Source organism: Phyllopteryx taeniolatus, chromosome 3, assembly GCF_024500385.1.
Source record: "Phyllopteryx taeniolatus isolate TA_2022b chromosome 3, UOR_Ptae_1.2, whole genome shotgun sequence".
NCBI classification, from domain to species: Eukaryota; Metazoa; Chordata; class Actinopteri; order Syngnathiformes; family Syngnathidae; genus Phyllopteryx; species Phyllopteryx taeniolatus.
The window spans coordinates 21,349,720-21,365,365 of record NC_084504.1 but is presented as its reverse complement, the minus strand read 5'-3'; the positions used below and the strand labels follow the sequence as shown (position 1 = coordinate 21,365,365).

The 15,646-nt window shown below is 37.6% G+C and overlaps 2 protein-coding genes across 6 annotated transcripts in view; one reads left to right on the top strand and one right to left on the bottom strand.

Moving 5' to 3' along the window:
- Positions 1–4,724: 4,724 nt before the first annotated feature.
- Positions 4,725–10,686, bottom strand: snap29 (synaptosome associated protein 29). 2 transcript variants are annotated; one of them, XM_061767557.1, is made up of 7 exons: positions 10,533–10,665; positions 9,780–9,822; positions 8,938–9,177; positions 8,655–8,851; positions 6,971–7,056; positions 6,786–6,890; positions 4,725–5,659 (listed from the first exon to the last, which is right to left on the bottom strand). In XM_061767557.1, the coding sequence occupies exons 2-7, from the start codon at positions 9,780–9,782 to the stop codon at positions 5,499–5,501; spliced, it is 792 nt and encodes a 263-aa protein (XP_061623541.1). In that variant the 5' UTR covers positions 9,783–9,822; positions 10,533–10,665; the 3' UTR covers positions 4,725–5,498. The 2 variants fall into 2 exon arrangements, with proteins under 2 accessions (XP_061623541.1, XP_061623542.1); XM_061767558.1 differs by lacking the exon at positions 9,780–9,822 and having other exon boundaries at positions 10,533–10,686.
- A 7-nt stretch (positions 10,687–10,693) lies between these two features.
- The window catches only part of pi4kab (phosphatidylinositol 4-kinase, catalytic, alpha b), a 32,423-nt gene continuing 27,470 nt past the window's right edge, over positions 10,694–15,646 (top strand). For 2 of the 4 annotated variants that reach the window (XM_061767554.1, XM_061767552.1), the window contains exons 1-7: positions 10,694–10,992; positions 12,838–12,954; positions 13,290–13,383; positions 14,260–14,348; positions 14,603–14,675; positions 14,751–15,013; positions 15,091–15,157. In XM_061767554.1, the coding sequence (XP_061623538.1) occupies positions 10,894–10,992; positions 12,838–12,954; positions 13,290–13,383; positions 14,260–14,348; positions 14,603–14,675; positions 14,751–15,013; positions 15,091–15,157 (802 nt within the window). In that variant the 5' untranslated portion in view covers positions 10,694–10,893. Of the gene's footprint in view, positions 10,993–12,837; positions 12,955–13,286; positions 13,384–14,259; positions 14,349–14,602; positions 14,676–14,750; positions 15,014–15,090; positions 15,158–15,646 lie in introns of all 4 variants that reach the window. The other 2 variants (XM_061767553.1, XM_061767551.1) reach the window with 1 other exon arrangement.

Sequence of the window (15,646 nt, the reverse complement as noted above, 5' to 3'; positions counted from 1 at the left end):
GTTTTGAAACCCTACTTTGAAACCCTAACCCTACTTTGAAACCTGAACAGTGTTTTAAAATCCTACTTTGAAACCCTAACCCTACTTTGAAACCCTAACCCTACTTTGAAACCCTAACCTTGTTTGGAAACCCCAATTGAAACCCTAAAACTCTCTTTAAAGCATACTTTGAAACCCTAACTCTGTTTTGCAACCCTACTTTGAAACCCTAACTGTGTTTTAAAACCCTACTTTGAAACCCTAACCTTGTTTGGAAACCCCAATTGAAATCCTAAACCTCTCTTTAAACCATACATTGAGACTCTAACCCGGTTTTGAAACCCTACTTTGAAACCCTAACTGTGTTTTATAACCCTACTTTGAAACCTTTACTCTGTTTTGAAACCCTACTTTAAAACCCTAAACCTGTTTTGAAACCCTACTTTGAAACCCTGACCCTACTTTGAAACCTGAACAGTGTTTTAAAATCCTACTTTGAAACCCTAACCCTACTTTGAAACCCTAACCCTACTTTGAAACCCTAACCTTGTTTGGAAACCCTAAATGAAACCCTAAAACTCTCTTTAAACCATACTTTGAAACCCTAACTCTGTTTTGAAACCCTACTTTAAAACCCTAAACGTGATTTGAAACCCTACTTTTAATCCCTAACTGTTTTTATAACCTACTTTGAAACCTTTACTCTGTTTTGAAAGTCTACTTTAAAACCCTAAACCTGTTTTGAAACCCTACTTTGAAACCCTAACTCTACTTTGAAACCTGAACAGTGTTTTAAAATCCTACTTTGAAACCCTAACCCTACTTTGAAACCCTTACCCTACTTTGAAACCCTAACCCTACTTTGAAACCTTTATGCTGTTTGAAACCCTACTTTGAAACCCTAACCTTGTTTTGAAACCACAATTGAAACCCTAAAACTCTCTTTAAACCATACTTTGAAACCCTAACTCTGTTTTGCAACCCTATTTTGAAACCCTAACTGTGTTTTAAACCCCTACTTTGAAACCCTAACCTTGTTTGGAAACCCCAATTGAAACCCTAAACCTCTCTTTAAACCATACATTGAGACTCTAACCCTGTTTTGAAACCCTACTTTGAAACCCTAACTGTGTTTTATAACCCTACTTTGAAACCTTTACTCTGTTTTGAAACCCTACTTTAAAACCCTAAACCTGTTTTGAAACCCTACTTTGAAACCCTAACCCTACTTTGAAACCTGAACAGTGTTTTAAAATCCTACTTTGAAACCCTAACCCTACTTTGAAACCCTAACCCTACTTTGAAACCCTAACCTTGTTTGGAAACCACAATTGAAACCCTAAAACTCTCTTTAAACCATACTTTGAAACCCTAACTCTGTTTTGCAACCCTACTTTGAAACCCTAACTGTGTTTTAAAACCCTACTTTGAAACCCTAACCTTGTTTGGAAACCCCAATTGAAACCCTAAACCTCTCTTTAAACCATACATTGAGACTCTAACCCTGTTTTGAAACCCTACTTTGAAACCCTAACTGTGTTTTATAACCCTACTTTGAAACCTTTACTCTGTTTCGAAACCCTACTTTAAAACCCTAAACCTGTTTTGAAACCCTACTTTGAAACCCTAACCCTACTTTGAAACCTGAACAGTGTTTTAAAATCCTACTTTGAAACCCTAACCCTACTTTGAAACCCTAACCCTACTTTGAAACCCTAACCTTGTTTGGAAACCACAATTGAAACCCTAAAACTCTCTTTAAACCATACTTTGAAACCCTAACTCTGTTTTGCAACCCTACTTTGAAACCCTAACTGTGTTTTAAAACCCTACTTTGAAACCCTAACCTTGTTTGGAAACCCCAATTGAAACCCTAAACCTCTCTTTAAACCATACATTGAGACTCTAACCCTGTTTTGAAACCCTACTTTGAAACCCTAACTGTGTTTTATAACCCTACTTTGAAACCTTTACTCTGTTTTGAAACCCTACTTTAAAACCCTAAACCTGTTTTGAAACCCTACTTTGAAACCCTAACCCTACTTTGAAACCCTACTTTGAAACCCTAACCTTGTTTGGAAACCCCAATTGAAACCCTAAAACTCTCTTTAAACCATACTTTGAAACCCTGACTCTGTTTTGCAACCCTACTTTGAAACCCTAACTGTGTTTTAAAACCCTACTTTGAAACCCTAACCTTGTTTGGAAACCCCAATTGAAACCCTAAACCTCTCTTTAAACCATACATTGAGACTCTAACCCTGTTTTGAAACCCTACTTTGAAACCCTAACTGTTTTATAACCCTACTTTGAAACCTTTACTCTGTTTTGAAACCCTACTTTAAAACCCTAAACCTGTTTTGAAACCCTACTTTGAAACCCTAACCCTACTTTGAAACCTGAACAGTGTTTTAAAATCCTACTTTGAAACCCTAACCCTACTTTGAAACCCTAACCCTATTTTGAAACCCTAACCCTACTTTGAAACCCTAACCTTGTTTGGAAACCCCAATTGAAACCCTAAAACTCTCTTTAAAACATAGTTTGAAACCCTAACTCTGTTTTGAAACCCTACTTTAAAACCCTAAACCTGATTTGAAACCCGACTTTTAATCCCTAACTGTTTTTATAACCTACTTTGAAACCTTTACTCTGTTTTGAAAGTCTACTTTAAAACCCTAAACCTGTTTTGAAACCCTACTTTGAAACCCTAACCCTACTTTGAAACCTGAACAGTGTTTTAAAATCCTACTTTGAAACCCTAACCCTACTTTGAAACCTTTACGCTGTTTGAAACCCTACTTTGAAACCCTAACCTTGTTTTGAAACCACAATTGAAACCCAAAAACTCTCTTTAAACCATAGTTTGAAACCCTAACTCTGTTTTGAAACCCTACTTTAAAACCCTAAACCTGATTTGAAACCCTACTTTGAATCCCTAACTGTTTTTATAACCCTACTTTGAAACATTTACTCTTTTTTGAAACCCTACTTTAAAACCCTAAACCTGTTTTGAAACCCTACTTTGAAACCCTAACCCTACTTTGAAACCTGAACAGTGTTTTAAAATCCTACTTTGAAACCCTAACCCTACTTTGAAACCCTAACCCTACTTTGAAACCCTAACCTTGTTTGGAAACCCCAATTGAAACCCTAAAACTCTCTTTAAACCATACTTTGAAACCCTAACTCTGTTTTGCAACCCTACTTTGAAACCCTAACTGTGTTTTATAACCCTACTTTGAAACCCTAACCTTGTTTTGAAACCACAATTGAAACCCTAAAACTCTCTTTAAACCATAGTTTGAAACCCTAACTCTGTTTTGAAACCCTACTTTGGAACCCTAACCCTACTTTGAAGCCCTAACTATTTTGAAACTCTAACTGTTGTGAAACCCTACTTTGTGACCCTAACTATGTTTTAAAACCCTACTTTTAAACCCTAACCCTACTTTGAAACATTTACACTCTTTTAAAACCCTAACTGTGTTTTATAACCCTACTTTGAAACCTTTACACTGTTTTGAAAACCTACTTTAAAACCCTAAACCTGATTTGAAACCCTACTTTAAAACCCTAACCTTGTTTTGAAACCACAATTGAAACCCTAAAACTCTCTTTAAACCATAGTTTGAAACCCTAACTCTGTTTTGAAGCCCTACTTTAAAACCCTAAACCTGATTTGAAACCCTAACTGTGTTTTATAACCCTACTTTGAAACCTTTACCCTGTTTTGAAACCCAAAGTAGGGTTTGAAACCCTACTAGAGAACCCTAACCCTAAACGGTTAAGTTTTCAAAGTAGGGTTAGGGTTTCAAAAGTGGGGCTTCAAAACAGAGTTAGGGTTTCAAAGTAGGGTTTCAAAACAAGGGTTAAGGTTTCAAAGTTGTTTTTCCAAACAGGGTTAGGGTTTCAAAGTAGGGCTTCAAAATAGGTTTATGGTTTCAAAACAGGGTTAGCGTTTCAAAGTAGGGTTGACAACAGAGCAAGGTTTTCAAAATACGGTTACGGTTTCAAAGTATGGTTTCAAACCATGGTTAGGGTTTTAAAAGCGGATTCGGGTTTCAGTCGGGTTTCAAGACAGACTTAACTAAATGCAGACTGTGTGTAAAATCATTTGACATCTCCAACACGGGGGGAGCCGGCAGTTCTGAGCCATATGCACGAAAAAGCACAAAAGTCGTCTTGTCATCTGGGTTTGCTCTTTATTTGCACAGGCTACATCAACTCGTTATAATCTTCAGGAAATTATTCGTTGACATAATGGAATATAAAGAATCAGAATGATACACATTTATTTACTCAAATGTCATGAAGTATTTTTAAAAAAAGAGAAGTCTCGAAATTAGGGTCTGAAAAAAAGTATCAAATTCTGAATACTCAAATGCGAAGGAACACTGTATTCAAATCAAATGTTGCTATTTCATTGTAAAATTGTTCAAAATATTAGTTTTTCAAGTCTGAGAACATGAAACAGAGTTGCACCAAACAGCAAAATATATGACGCAGCAAATAAAATATCTCGCAAAATGTTGATGGCTAAATTGTTCTTCTATTCTGGAATGACACAAATATGCTTGGGACAGGGTGGCAGAGTTTTTGTGTTTCATAGCAAATTGTCACTTGGAACACAAACTGGTGCAAATTGATTTTAACGCTATGTCCCCACCTTGTGGTAGTTTATCCCCTTGCTCCATTTGTCCCAAGTTGACACACATAAAAAAAGATGAAACGAGAAGACATAATACAGGGATATTCCTTCAACTTTAATGTTATAGTCAATGATTCCAGGTCAATCACATGATATATATTTGCCAATCATCCTTTATACACTAACATTCAAATTTATCTCAACAATCCATGTATCAAAGGCTCAGTAAGGAGTAAAAAAAAAAAAATAATATTTTTGGGAGAATTCAAGTGATGTTGGCATGAGAAATAACAAACAATTGAAACAGCTTTATGTGTACAATAGTAAGGCAGCATGTTTTTATACATTTTTGTCAGCACGTGAATCTCAATAAATCAGAATATCATAGAAAAGTTGACTTAATTCAGTCATTCAATTCAAAATGTGAAACTTTATATCCATTAAATATATTAACTACAATAGATGGGCAGTTCAACCGAATTCCTATATAAATATATGTATTTTTTATTGTTTCATATGTAATATTCTAAATATCTTGAGGTCATCATTTTGAGGTTTTTGTTAGCGTTAAGCTATAATCAAAATTCTAAAAACTGAAATGAAATCTTTCACTGTGTCTGTAGACAATCTATGAGTTTCACTTTTTGGATTGAAGTACTTAATTTTTTTTTCTACATTATTCAAATTTATTGAGATCAATCTGAATGACTGATGGAGAAGACTACTTACAAATATAAACATGAAGTCTTCCCTTTAATGCACATATATCAAATACGGTATGATGTGTGAGCAAGTTTATTTTTGATAGGGTCAGGATAGAAATCAAGTGATGACTTATTGGTTGTTTGTGAGGTCCAAATAGTTTGTTTTATTTGAGCCGTTTAATCTGCTGGTTTGTGTTATTGATTTTTGTGTCCATCTTGTCCACTTTGTTGAGCAGAGAATCGATGGGGTCATCCTGGCTGTCAATCTCAGATTGGAGACCCAACCCGAGGTTCCTAAGCCTGCTCAAACCATGTGCCATTTCATCTGGACAAGGTAAAAACAACATGTGGCAGTAAGATGACTGGACGGTATGCACATTTATACAAATTAAGTTTAAGTGTAAACAGTGGAATCTTTAAAATTGACTAATATCAATTTTGTACCACTGGTTGACATCCAGTTTCTTCTAATTTCCCACAGGGTTCAAATATATAGAAATGGCCGTTATAAAACTTGTGTTGGCTGTACAGATAAACATTAAAACCAGGGTTCGAGTTACAGTGGTACCCCGAATTACGAGTGATTAGTTAAGAAACTGGCATTGATGTTGCAATGTTATAACCCTTTAGCAATGGATATTTGAACACAGACAATGCAGCACCATGCATGTAGACAGACCATATAACTATACTAAAAGGCATACATTTTTTATACTCTCCTAAAAACTAATATTAGTGCCACTTACTGAGCAGTTGTGACCATCTTCTTTGTTTATATCTGTATGTATATATTCTACTGCCCCCTGGTGCCCACAGCGCACACAACAGACGCACACATTCATGGTCAAAATGAATTCATGTATGACAAATATTGCTTTTTCCATTTAAAAAGTAGCACTCATGTTAATGAGACAAAAGAAATGCACTATTTCCCACAGTTCAATTGTAACACTACAAAAGTAGTGCAATAGTAATTACTGTACCACGGACACATCGCCAAACAACAAAAATTGAAAATTCCTGAAAGTTTCGATTGAATTTCAAATTTTAAGACCATAAGGTCCAACTGCATAATACTCCGCCGCTTATTCGTGGTTCACCTATCGCAGGCCCACTCTAGAAAATGTTTTTTCCCCATTTAACATATTCATTTTTTTGGGTTGTAATACATTTAGAATGAGTGTAAAAAGTAAAGTGTGTAAATAGTGTGTTGAATGGTATTAAACTATACATTTAAAAATATATATATTATTATTATTACATATTTTCTATAAGTTGTATGCTTATGTTTTTTGTGTTCAAATATATTTACAATGTGTTTAAAATATTGTATTAAGTTTAAATGTGTTCACTATAAAAGGTATTTCTTAATACAGGCTCTCAATATTACAGATTCTCACCATCACTCCAGTGAGGAATGGTGGATCAGTGTACATATGTCGAAAATATACCTAAATTGTTGTCCAAGGTCTGGTGAGCTTGTCGAAGGTGTCTGTTCTGAGAATATCCATTCTGTGCGGAGGAACCGCCGTCTACCGATGCCGTGGCCCCAAACCCTAAAAAAAAAGCAATTGTCAGAACACACTTCAGGTAGTACATGTTGTGTACTGTCAGGTACTTAGACGTCACAGTGCACCTCCTGTCTCCAGCTTTCTTAGGTTGGGATGACTTGCTTGGTACTTGTCTTCTTGCCCTCTGCTGGTGGCCAAAGCACTCTGTAATCTGAAAAAAGAAAAAAAGCACTGTATTAATAAATAATACAAATGACTGCGTCCACACACTGCTGTTGAGATGATGACACAAAAATGCTTTCACGGGATTCGCTGCACATGCCAAAGAAAACGGTAGTGCTGTAAAGCTGAAATTGTAAGGCCATTTTAGCCAATCAAATGGCTGGAGGAAGACATTTCTGGAAGAATTGGGGAAAAGGAGAAATGTACAGGTGCTAGAGGACTCTGCATCTTTTTGCTCAATTGTCAACAAAAATAAATAAATAAATAAATGGTACCGGCATTACCAGATAACTAGCAACCCTTTATTGCTCAGTGACTGTTTTTCTCAATGTCTTTATGTCTCAAAAGTGTTCTCCGTCAATTGACTGTCTGTTGTCGTACTAGAGCGGCTCCAACTACCGGAGACAAATTCCTTGTGTGTTTTGGACATACTTGGCAAAATAAAGACGATTCTGATTCTGATTCTGATCAGAATAAGGCAGAGGTAGGAGACTCAAGTCACACAACTGGACTCAAGTCAGACTTAAATTGCCAATTTTAGGACTTGGTACTTGCATGGCTAAAACTTATGAAAGACTCAACTGAACCACATGACTTGAGAAATCTTGCTTGTTAACATTTGAAAATCAGCATTTTCAAGATAGTGTGCGATTTGTTTTGTTTTTGACACCATAAAATATAAAATCCACACAGACAGGTAACTCCATAGTTTAGTTAACAGATTGCTCGTCAAACTAAAATCCAGCGTCATGTCGGTTATGTGTTTAATTGAGGAGATTATAAACTAATAAACAATATGGAGACTGGTTTGGGACCATCAAAAGAACTATGTGATTGGAATCTGTTAGTACAGCTAACTAATGTACCCACTGTGAATAGCAAAAATCTGAAAATAATTGATGCTCATTACAACTGCCATGAAAAAAAATGCACATAAGCAGGGGACTAGGTAAAACAAAACAGAAAAGTTGAATAAGCGGTTGGTCAAGTAAAAAAGAAAACACAAACGGAGGATAGGCTTTTTTAAAACAATTAATTAAATAAATACATTTTGTTTTTTTTAAATAAGCAAAAAGGTGAATTTGCGGATGCCGAACTGCGTACATGTGGGGGTCCATTGCACTAAGTGCAAAGTGGCTAATGTGCAAATAAATATAGGTTTTGACTGAGCAAGATTGTTTGACTTGACTTACAGTATGACTTGCTTAACCTGAGTAACAACTTGACTTTTGCTACAGTAACTTGGGACTTGCCTGAAACTTGAAGGTTAAGACTTGAGACTTACTTATGACTTGCAGATATAATATACATACTGTATGTGACTTACTCCCACCTCTCGAATATGGTAAAAATGTTTTAGTTGTAGTAGTTCAATTCAAATAAGTGAAACTCACATGATACAGATTCATTAAACACACAGGAAATAATTTTCAGAGGGCGCACTCATAGCTTATTTTTATATGAAAAATCAGTAGTTCTAGTTTTGTTTTGTATAAAATATATTGATGTATTATTTATACATTAGTATATATTTTTGTTCAGTATTATTTGAACGTTAAATAATTATTTTAATATTGCTGCCCTCACCTTTCATTGCCCTGGTAGGGCTTTACCTCCTCCGGTGGAGGTTTGGTCTGGTCAGGTTTGCCCTTGAAGTAACTGACCAGGCCTCCCCAAACACTCTTGATACTGTTGATGTGCTTCTGGCTTGTCTTCAGATCCTCATCCATGTTGTCTAACATTTTGTCCGTCCTTTTTAGAACTTCCCCCTGTCGCATCAGCTCCTACACAAAGAACAGTGAGGACTTGAGGATGATGCCAATGCAGCTTTCCATGTGCCCGGACCAATCCGATTAGCGTGACATATTACCTCTGCTGTTTCCACACCCATCTTCTCTGATTCGTAGATGTAGCCGAGGGAACGGTAGCTGCTGTCCACCGCGGACTGAGCCGTACGCATCACTTCCTGCTGGAGGTAGCGCTGTCTCCTTTCGGCGTCGCTCAGTCCGCTGTCGCCGGGGTCGCCGTCGAAGCCCCTGTTTGAAGGCCGGAAGCGCTCTTCATCGTCATCGTTGTCTGCAAATGGGTTGCGGGACTCAGAGTAGGCCATCTGAGGGGCACACAAGCAGACTTTACACAACTCAATGCCACCCCCCCCCCTCCAAGAATGTATATATTTTTTTAATAATAAAAATTGCACGCTACAGTATTGTACTTTATAAAAAAAACATACACTAATAACATAATTCAATAGAATTTAAAGAATGAAACTGTTTATGCATCATGATTTCAGGCTTCAGTGCCCAATGACATGGTGGTCCTTCTGGAGTGCGCACCTTAGCCACCAGAGGGCAGCATAACACAGACATAATGCATGAAGAAGAGTTTCACAACTAAGTGACTCAGCGAGTTGCATTAATATCAGTTGTTTTTCGCAGAGGATAAAGTATATTTATGCCTGTAAGCAGAGCTTTGTGATATGGACAAAATATAGATAATTTTAATATCCTGATAATTTTCTCCATTCATTTATAAAATTCAATATAGACCACACAATAAAACTAATAAAAAGATTAATAAAAATAAAATAAAATGAATAAAAACCATTTTAACTAATTTGTCATACAACCATTTTTTCAAGGAATGTAGTAATGTGCAAAAAAGTAAAATAAATACAGTACAGTGCTTAAAGTAACATTCAATTATGCCTACCATTTCTTCATTACAGGATTTCCTCAGTAGCAGCAAAATAAATCTAACGAAGACAAAGTTATAAAATATTGGTCTCGTCTCAATTTACTCAAAAATTTACTTATCTGGACCTGTATGTTGGACACACCATTTATTCTGTTGTATGAACAGTAAAAGGTGGATACACAGGTTAATTGCATCTTCTTGTGCAAGAGCATTTCATTGTTCTGCCTTTCACTAAATGACACTGACATAGTCGGGTGGACGAAGATACACTATGTGGAGTAAATAACTTTTCAGACAAATTCAGTGAAATGAGATCATCAGCTAACAATCTCACGGAAATCACTGCAATAGACAATCCACTAATATAAACAATTTATTTTTGATGGAAGTTAAACAATATATTAGAATTACTAACATATTATTATTAACACACACGTGTCGATTTGAAAATTGGCACTGCTCCTTGATCAAAACAAGACTTTATTTTAGCTACATTACGATAATTTACACATGAAATTGAATATACCGTGTGAGTTGGTGATACAATCTCCAGCTTAAAATATGCTTATTTGTAAATAAAACAAATTAACGTCACAATGTATAAACTGCAGTAACGTTATCTTGCTTAACGAAAACTGCCAAAGTAAAACCCCCCGCACAGGCCGAAAGAAGTGGGCAATGTGAGAACAATGCCCCCGTTAGCCACCTAGGACATATTGTGTCTGACACGGAACATCCCAAAAGATGAATAATAGTCAAAAGACAAACCTTGGCCCGATGTGCTAGCTGTAGCTGTTGCTCGGTCAGCTGACTGACACAAACACTTCCTGGACGACGTCACCAAGCCGCGCGCACCCGGATGTTGATGTTGCGCGACGAAAACGCATTAAAATGATTAGAGCGGTAAAAGATGTGACACCAAAAACAAAAGGGATACTATGTTTGGAAAAATGTAGCTTAAATTAGTGTACTCATTATCATGGACCAATTATTACCAAGCCGTTATTGAATAAAAAAATTGTCCCTCCTGGCTGTCCGTACTGCGGCTTGGCGAAAGCGCGAGCGGCTGTTTCTCGCTGGCTTGTTTCTCCGTCCGCGACGCGGAGAGTCGGCGGATGCGGAGCTAAACATGTCGGTGACTGGGGCTGGCCACAGAGGCTTCTATTTCAACACAGTCCTGTCACTGGCACGCTCGTTCGCCGCCCACCAGCCCGCACCGGCGGAGAAGGTAAGCCACACGGCAACGTGTTTGGGTCCAATTGGTTGTGTGAACATGAGCAAAGAAGGTCCGCTTCCGCACTGGCGGTGTTGGTTTCTTATTTTAATGGCTGACGGACTTTCGACTTTTGGCAGGTGTTCATCGTTTGCAATTCACCTTTCATTGAGTTCTAGCTCCTCTTGGACGTGTTGACATTTTACTCAACGGATACTCACAGTTGAGTTTGATGTTGCACCACAAACTGAATAAATAGTCCGCGTTGATGAGCACTGCAGCCAAACAGGCTTTCACAACCTGATTTGATTCCCTGATAAGCCTATGGTAACAGTATTAAGGCAAAAAAACAACGGTAAAGTGAATATTAAGTTCGTGCTTGTGAGTTTACAACATTTTCTGATTGTGTGACTATTCTGATTGGTCTCATGTTTTGACGCACATAAGAGGGGGAAATGTAAGGAATTAAAAATCCTGCACACCACTACAAACCATCGAACAAAAATGACAAAAAAATTTGTAGTTACTGTATACTGAAACAATGATGATTTCGTCTCAGTTTAGTCGCGCATTTACTTTACGTTAATGACATGTGGACAGGGGACACACGGGTTAATTGTACACTCCGCCATCTAGTGGAAGAGCATTTAATTGTTCTCCCTGTCAGTATACGTCGCTGGAATAGTTGAATGAAATAAAATAAACAAAGATACATTTGAAGTAAAGGAATGATAATTTTCGGACCGATTAAGTGAAATTGAATAATTTCCCTCAGCACCCCTGATGATCTCTCACGATACGAGCTGTAGTTCGTTATTTTTGTTCTTTGCTTTGACTTGCGAGCGCAGACTTGAGATACAACAGTGCTTTATGGTGGCAGTGAACTCAACTCACTTCACACTAAGCAGCATTTTGGTAAATACTGAACAATTCTTCTAAAAAGAGGCTTCAAGCTCTCCCAGTTCAAGTTTACTTTCAAATTAAACATAAAACAAACCTTGTGTATTTAAAACTACCACGTAGCCTAGCCTAATGCTGATGCTCAATGGCATCTATGTTTCGGTGCTATAACCCTTTAAGCAATGGATTGAACATAAACAATGCAGCAACACATGTAGACAGACAATATAACAGTACTCACAGTCATATATTTGTTTATCCAATGAGAAGACCGACTAATATTAGTGCTGTACTGATGAGCTGTGAAGAGTTGCGGTGTGAACAGTATATCCGTCTGTCTCTCTTACACTTCCCCAGGTGGCCAAGGCAGGCACAGCAGAAAGAGCAGCACAATACCGATTTAATTGATGCAGTGTGACAAAAACTGTTTAAATATGTTTTATTTTATTTAAATACGTCTTTACTGTATATTTTTATAAAGTGCAATATTATGGAGTGCTATTTTCCCTCTTTAAAATACATTTTATATATATTTTTTAAGTCTTAGACTAGTGAACCGAATATGAATGTTTTGGGTATATAACAGGAAGCTGGAGTAAACCTATGCGAAAACCACGAGAACATACAGTACAGACTCCACACAAGAAGGCCAGAGCCGCATTTTGAACCCCTGCCTGAACTTCATCACAGTGAGGAAGATGAGCTAATCGCTCTGCCACCATGGATACTGTATATAGAAAGTGTATTCAGACTCCCTTATAGCCTGCCTGGCTATATACGGTACATTTATTATGTCATAAAATTATTGCGCTTATAATGGATTACATTTTTTTTTAAAGTATGTCAAATTTGAGCAAGATTTGCTATGCATACTTGCATCGAGACTGTAATGTCTGCATACTCAAGAGTGCTCATGCTGTTCTTCATATGTTAATAATCATTTTTTTTGTGCCGTTTAAGGTCCAGAAGCTACAATGTATGTGTCCATTGGAGTCTCAAGGCGAGTTCTCACTTGACGTGCGCCGCATCGACGCCGTCGTAGCGCTGGCCGTCTTTCTAGTGGAGTCTGGCTTACAGGTGGGACCTGGCTTTGGTAGCGCTGTACCTTTACATCATTACTTGGAGGTAGCCTCTCACGAGAGTCCACGTAGTCTATATCGCCATGATAAGCTTATAGCTTTAATCTCATTAAGCCTGCGATTAAACATGCTTCAGACCTTGTAAGCCTCTAGTATCTTTGCAATGGAACTCAGGAATCTACCATCTAATTACTTAGAAGTATATTTCCTTCAAATCTTTTTTTTTTTTTTTCTGTATTACAATGTTTTTATTACTTAATATTTGTCACTTGTTGTTTTAAAGAATGTGCAGTTGTTTGCATTTGGGTGTAATTATTTGCCTGGCACCAGCAGCACAAAGACACACTTGTTTCCTACTTGCTGAGCCTACTGAGAGGCCTCCCACGTGTCGAATGGATAGAAGAAGGCTCGGGAAAGAAAGGAAAGGGTAAGGACAATCCTCTTACGTACAGGGGATCCTTGTTCCGAACATTCCCCGTTCGTAAGCGTTTTACTTGTTGCGGCAGCGCTAGGCAATTTTGCATCAAGATATCTGGCATTATCATATTGCGCCAAACACAACATAGATTATATTGACATGCCCTAGCAGTACAACAGCATTACCAGTACCAACAGTTACAGTGCATTCGGAAAGTATTTACAGCGCTTCAGGTTTTCCACATTTTATTGTTATAGCCTTAATCCAAAATGTCAGAAATTATTTTTTACCCCATGATGTCAATATAAAATGTGTTTTAGATATTTCTTTATTTATTTTTTACACAAATGTATTATAATAAATAAATCACATGTACATAACGATTAATCTATTTTGGAATAATCCCCTTACTTTCCGGACGCACTGGATATTTTGCTTTGATTGCCAAGATGATGTTTGTGTTTCTATTAGGGGCTGGACAGAATTGATTTTGCTGACTGTGTGGAATTGTATTAATCGTGTCTTGAAGCAGTTGTGGCAAAACGGAGCAGAAACTGTTGATTCAGTTTCAACTCAGCTGTCTAATAAAGTACATCATGACATCAGCTATTTGAAGTTTATACCACCCACAGAGCTCTGCAATAGCAACTCCTTCGGGGGTATTATTCTGCCCAATACAACACTTGTGTGGTATTAGGAGTTCAGAACATTCCCAGAGAGATGCTCTCATCCCCTTGAAATAATATTCAAACAGTAATCCTGAATAGATTTGATCATTTTTTTCCATTTTCTGTACATTGCTGCTTCCTTTAAAAAGCTTGCAGTTCTTTCATTAATGAATAATTCATTAATTGTGTGTTTTGTGCGGTGCCATCTGTTCTTCAGAGTTTCTGCCAGTTGCCGAAAACTTCAGCTTCTGCTTAGTGACTCTTTTAGCAGATGTGGCTCAGAGGGACCTAGACTACAGGCAAGAGGTGAGTCTGGCGAGTGTGTTTGTTGTAGCAAAATGTTTCCTTTAGGATGATGCCGCAACACTGATACACTATGGGGACATAATATGTTTCTGGTCTGTATTAATGGCCAGGTGTTCCTATACTTGTATATCTTACCATATAAAATATTATTAGTCCCTTTTAAGTCAGATTAAACACTTAGCCATGGATGTGTGATGATCTTTGTCCATGCTTTGTAAAATGTAATATTACTCAGTTGTCCTGTTGTTCTGCAGATATTGAACACCATCATGGAAGTCATGCAGTCATTGCAGGAAATGTGCCAAACACCTGATAATCACGACAAAGGTATTAGCACACACGTGCACCACAATGGGAAGTCGCTGTCCTTCAGAAGTGCTGAGAGTCTCTCTCAATTTCTAGTCTACCTGTGCAGGTACATTGTGCCCAGCTTGTTCGGCATGACACGAGCATTTGGCCGTTACAGCATCACAGACGAAGCCCTTTTGTCCAAGCTGTTCCCCAAAGACTCGCCTCAGACTCATTGCGTCGCAGAGGAAACAGAGGGCATACGGCGGCGATCCTTCAATGACTTCCGCTCCATCATTCCTACCTCCTTGCTGACCGTGTACCAGAGTGACACGTTGCGCCGACGCAACGCAACCAATCCTGAATCCTCTGCACAAGTAAGATGCTTTCTGAATGTTTGTATAGGATGTTGGTTTTGTTGGTTTCTGGGTTTAAAACAGGTTCATTTTGATAGGTTTCTGCAGATGCAGGAGGTCCCTCACCCTGCTCTCCCACCACACCAGGCCCACATTACTTTGAAGGTAAAACAGTGGTTAACTGGTATTGACTGACTATATAGTATTAATTGAACAGTGTGTTTATTATTGTGGTTGTAGTTTGTTGTGATGTAGAACTGCATAACATCATACTGAGTTTTTCCAAATATTTTCAATCTCATGTACAGTCCCCTCCAAAAGTATTGGAACGGCAAGGTCAATTCCTTTGTTTTTGATACTACAAAAAGAAGAAGACATTGCATGCATGAATGCAACAGTCTGGCGAAGTCAATACGTTGCAGGCTTGATGCAGTTATTGCAAGTAAGGGTTATGCCACCAAATATTAAATGTTATTCACTTTTAAGTTAATTTAATAATGTTCCAATCCTTTTGCTCAATTGAAAAGGGGGTGGCTTCAAACAAAAGGTGCGCTGTCCTGAGTTGTATAACACATCTAGACGTAAATACCATGAAAAAAAAGCTGGAATTCTGAACCTTTGTCTCATATTCATCTTTTGATCTGAAACCCAAAT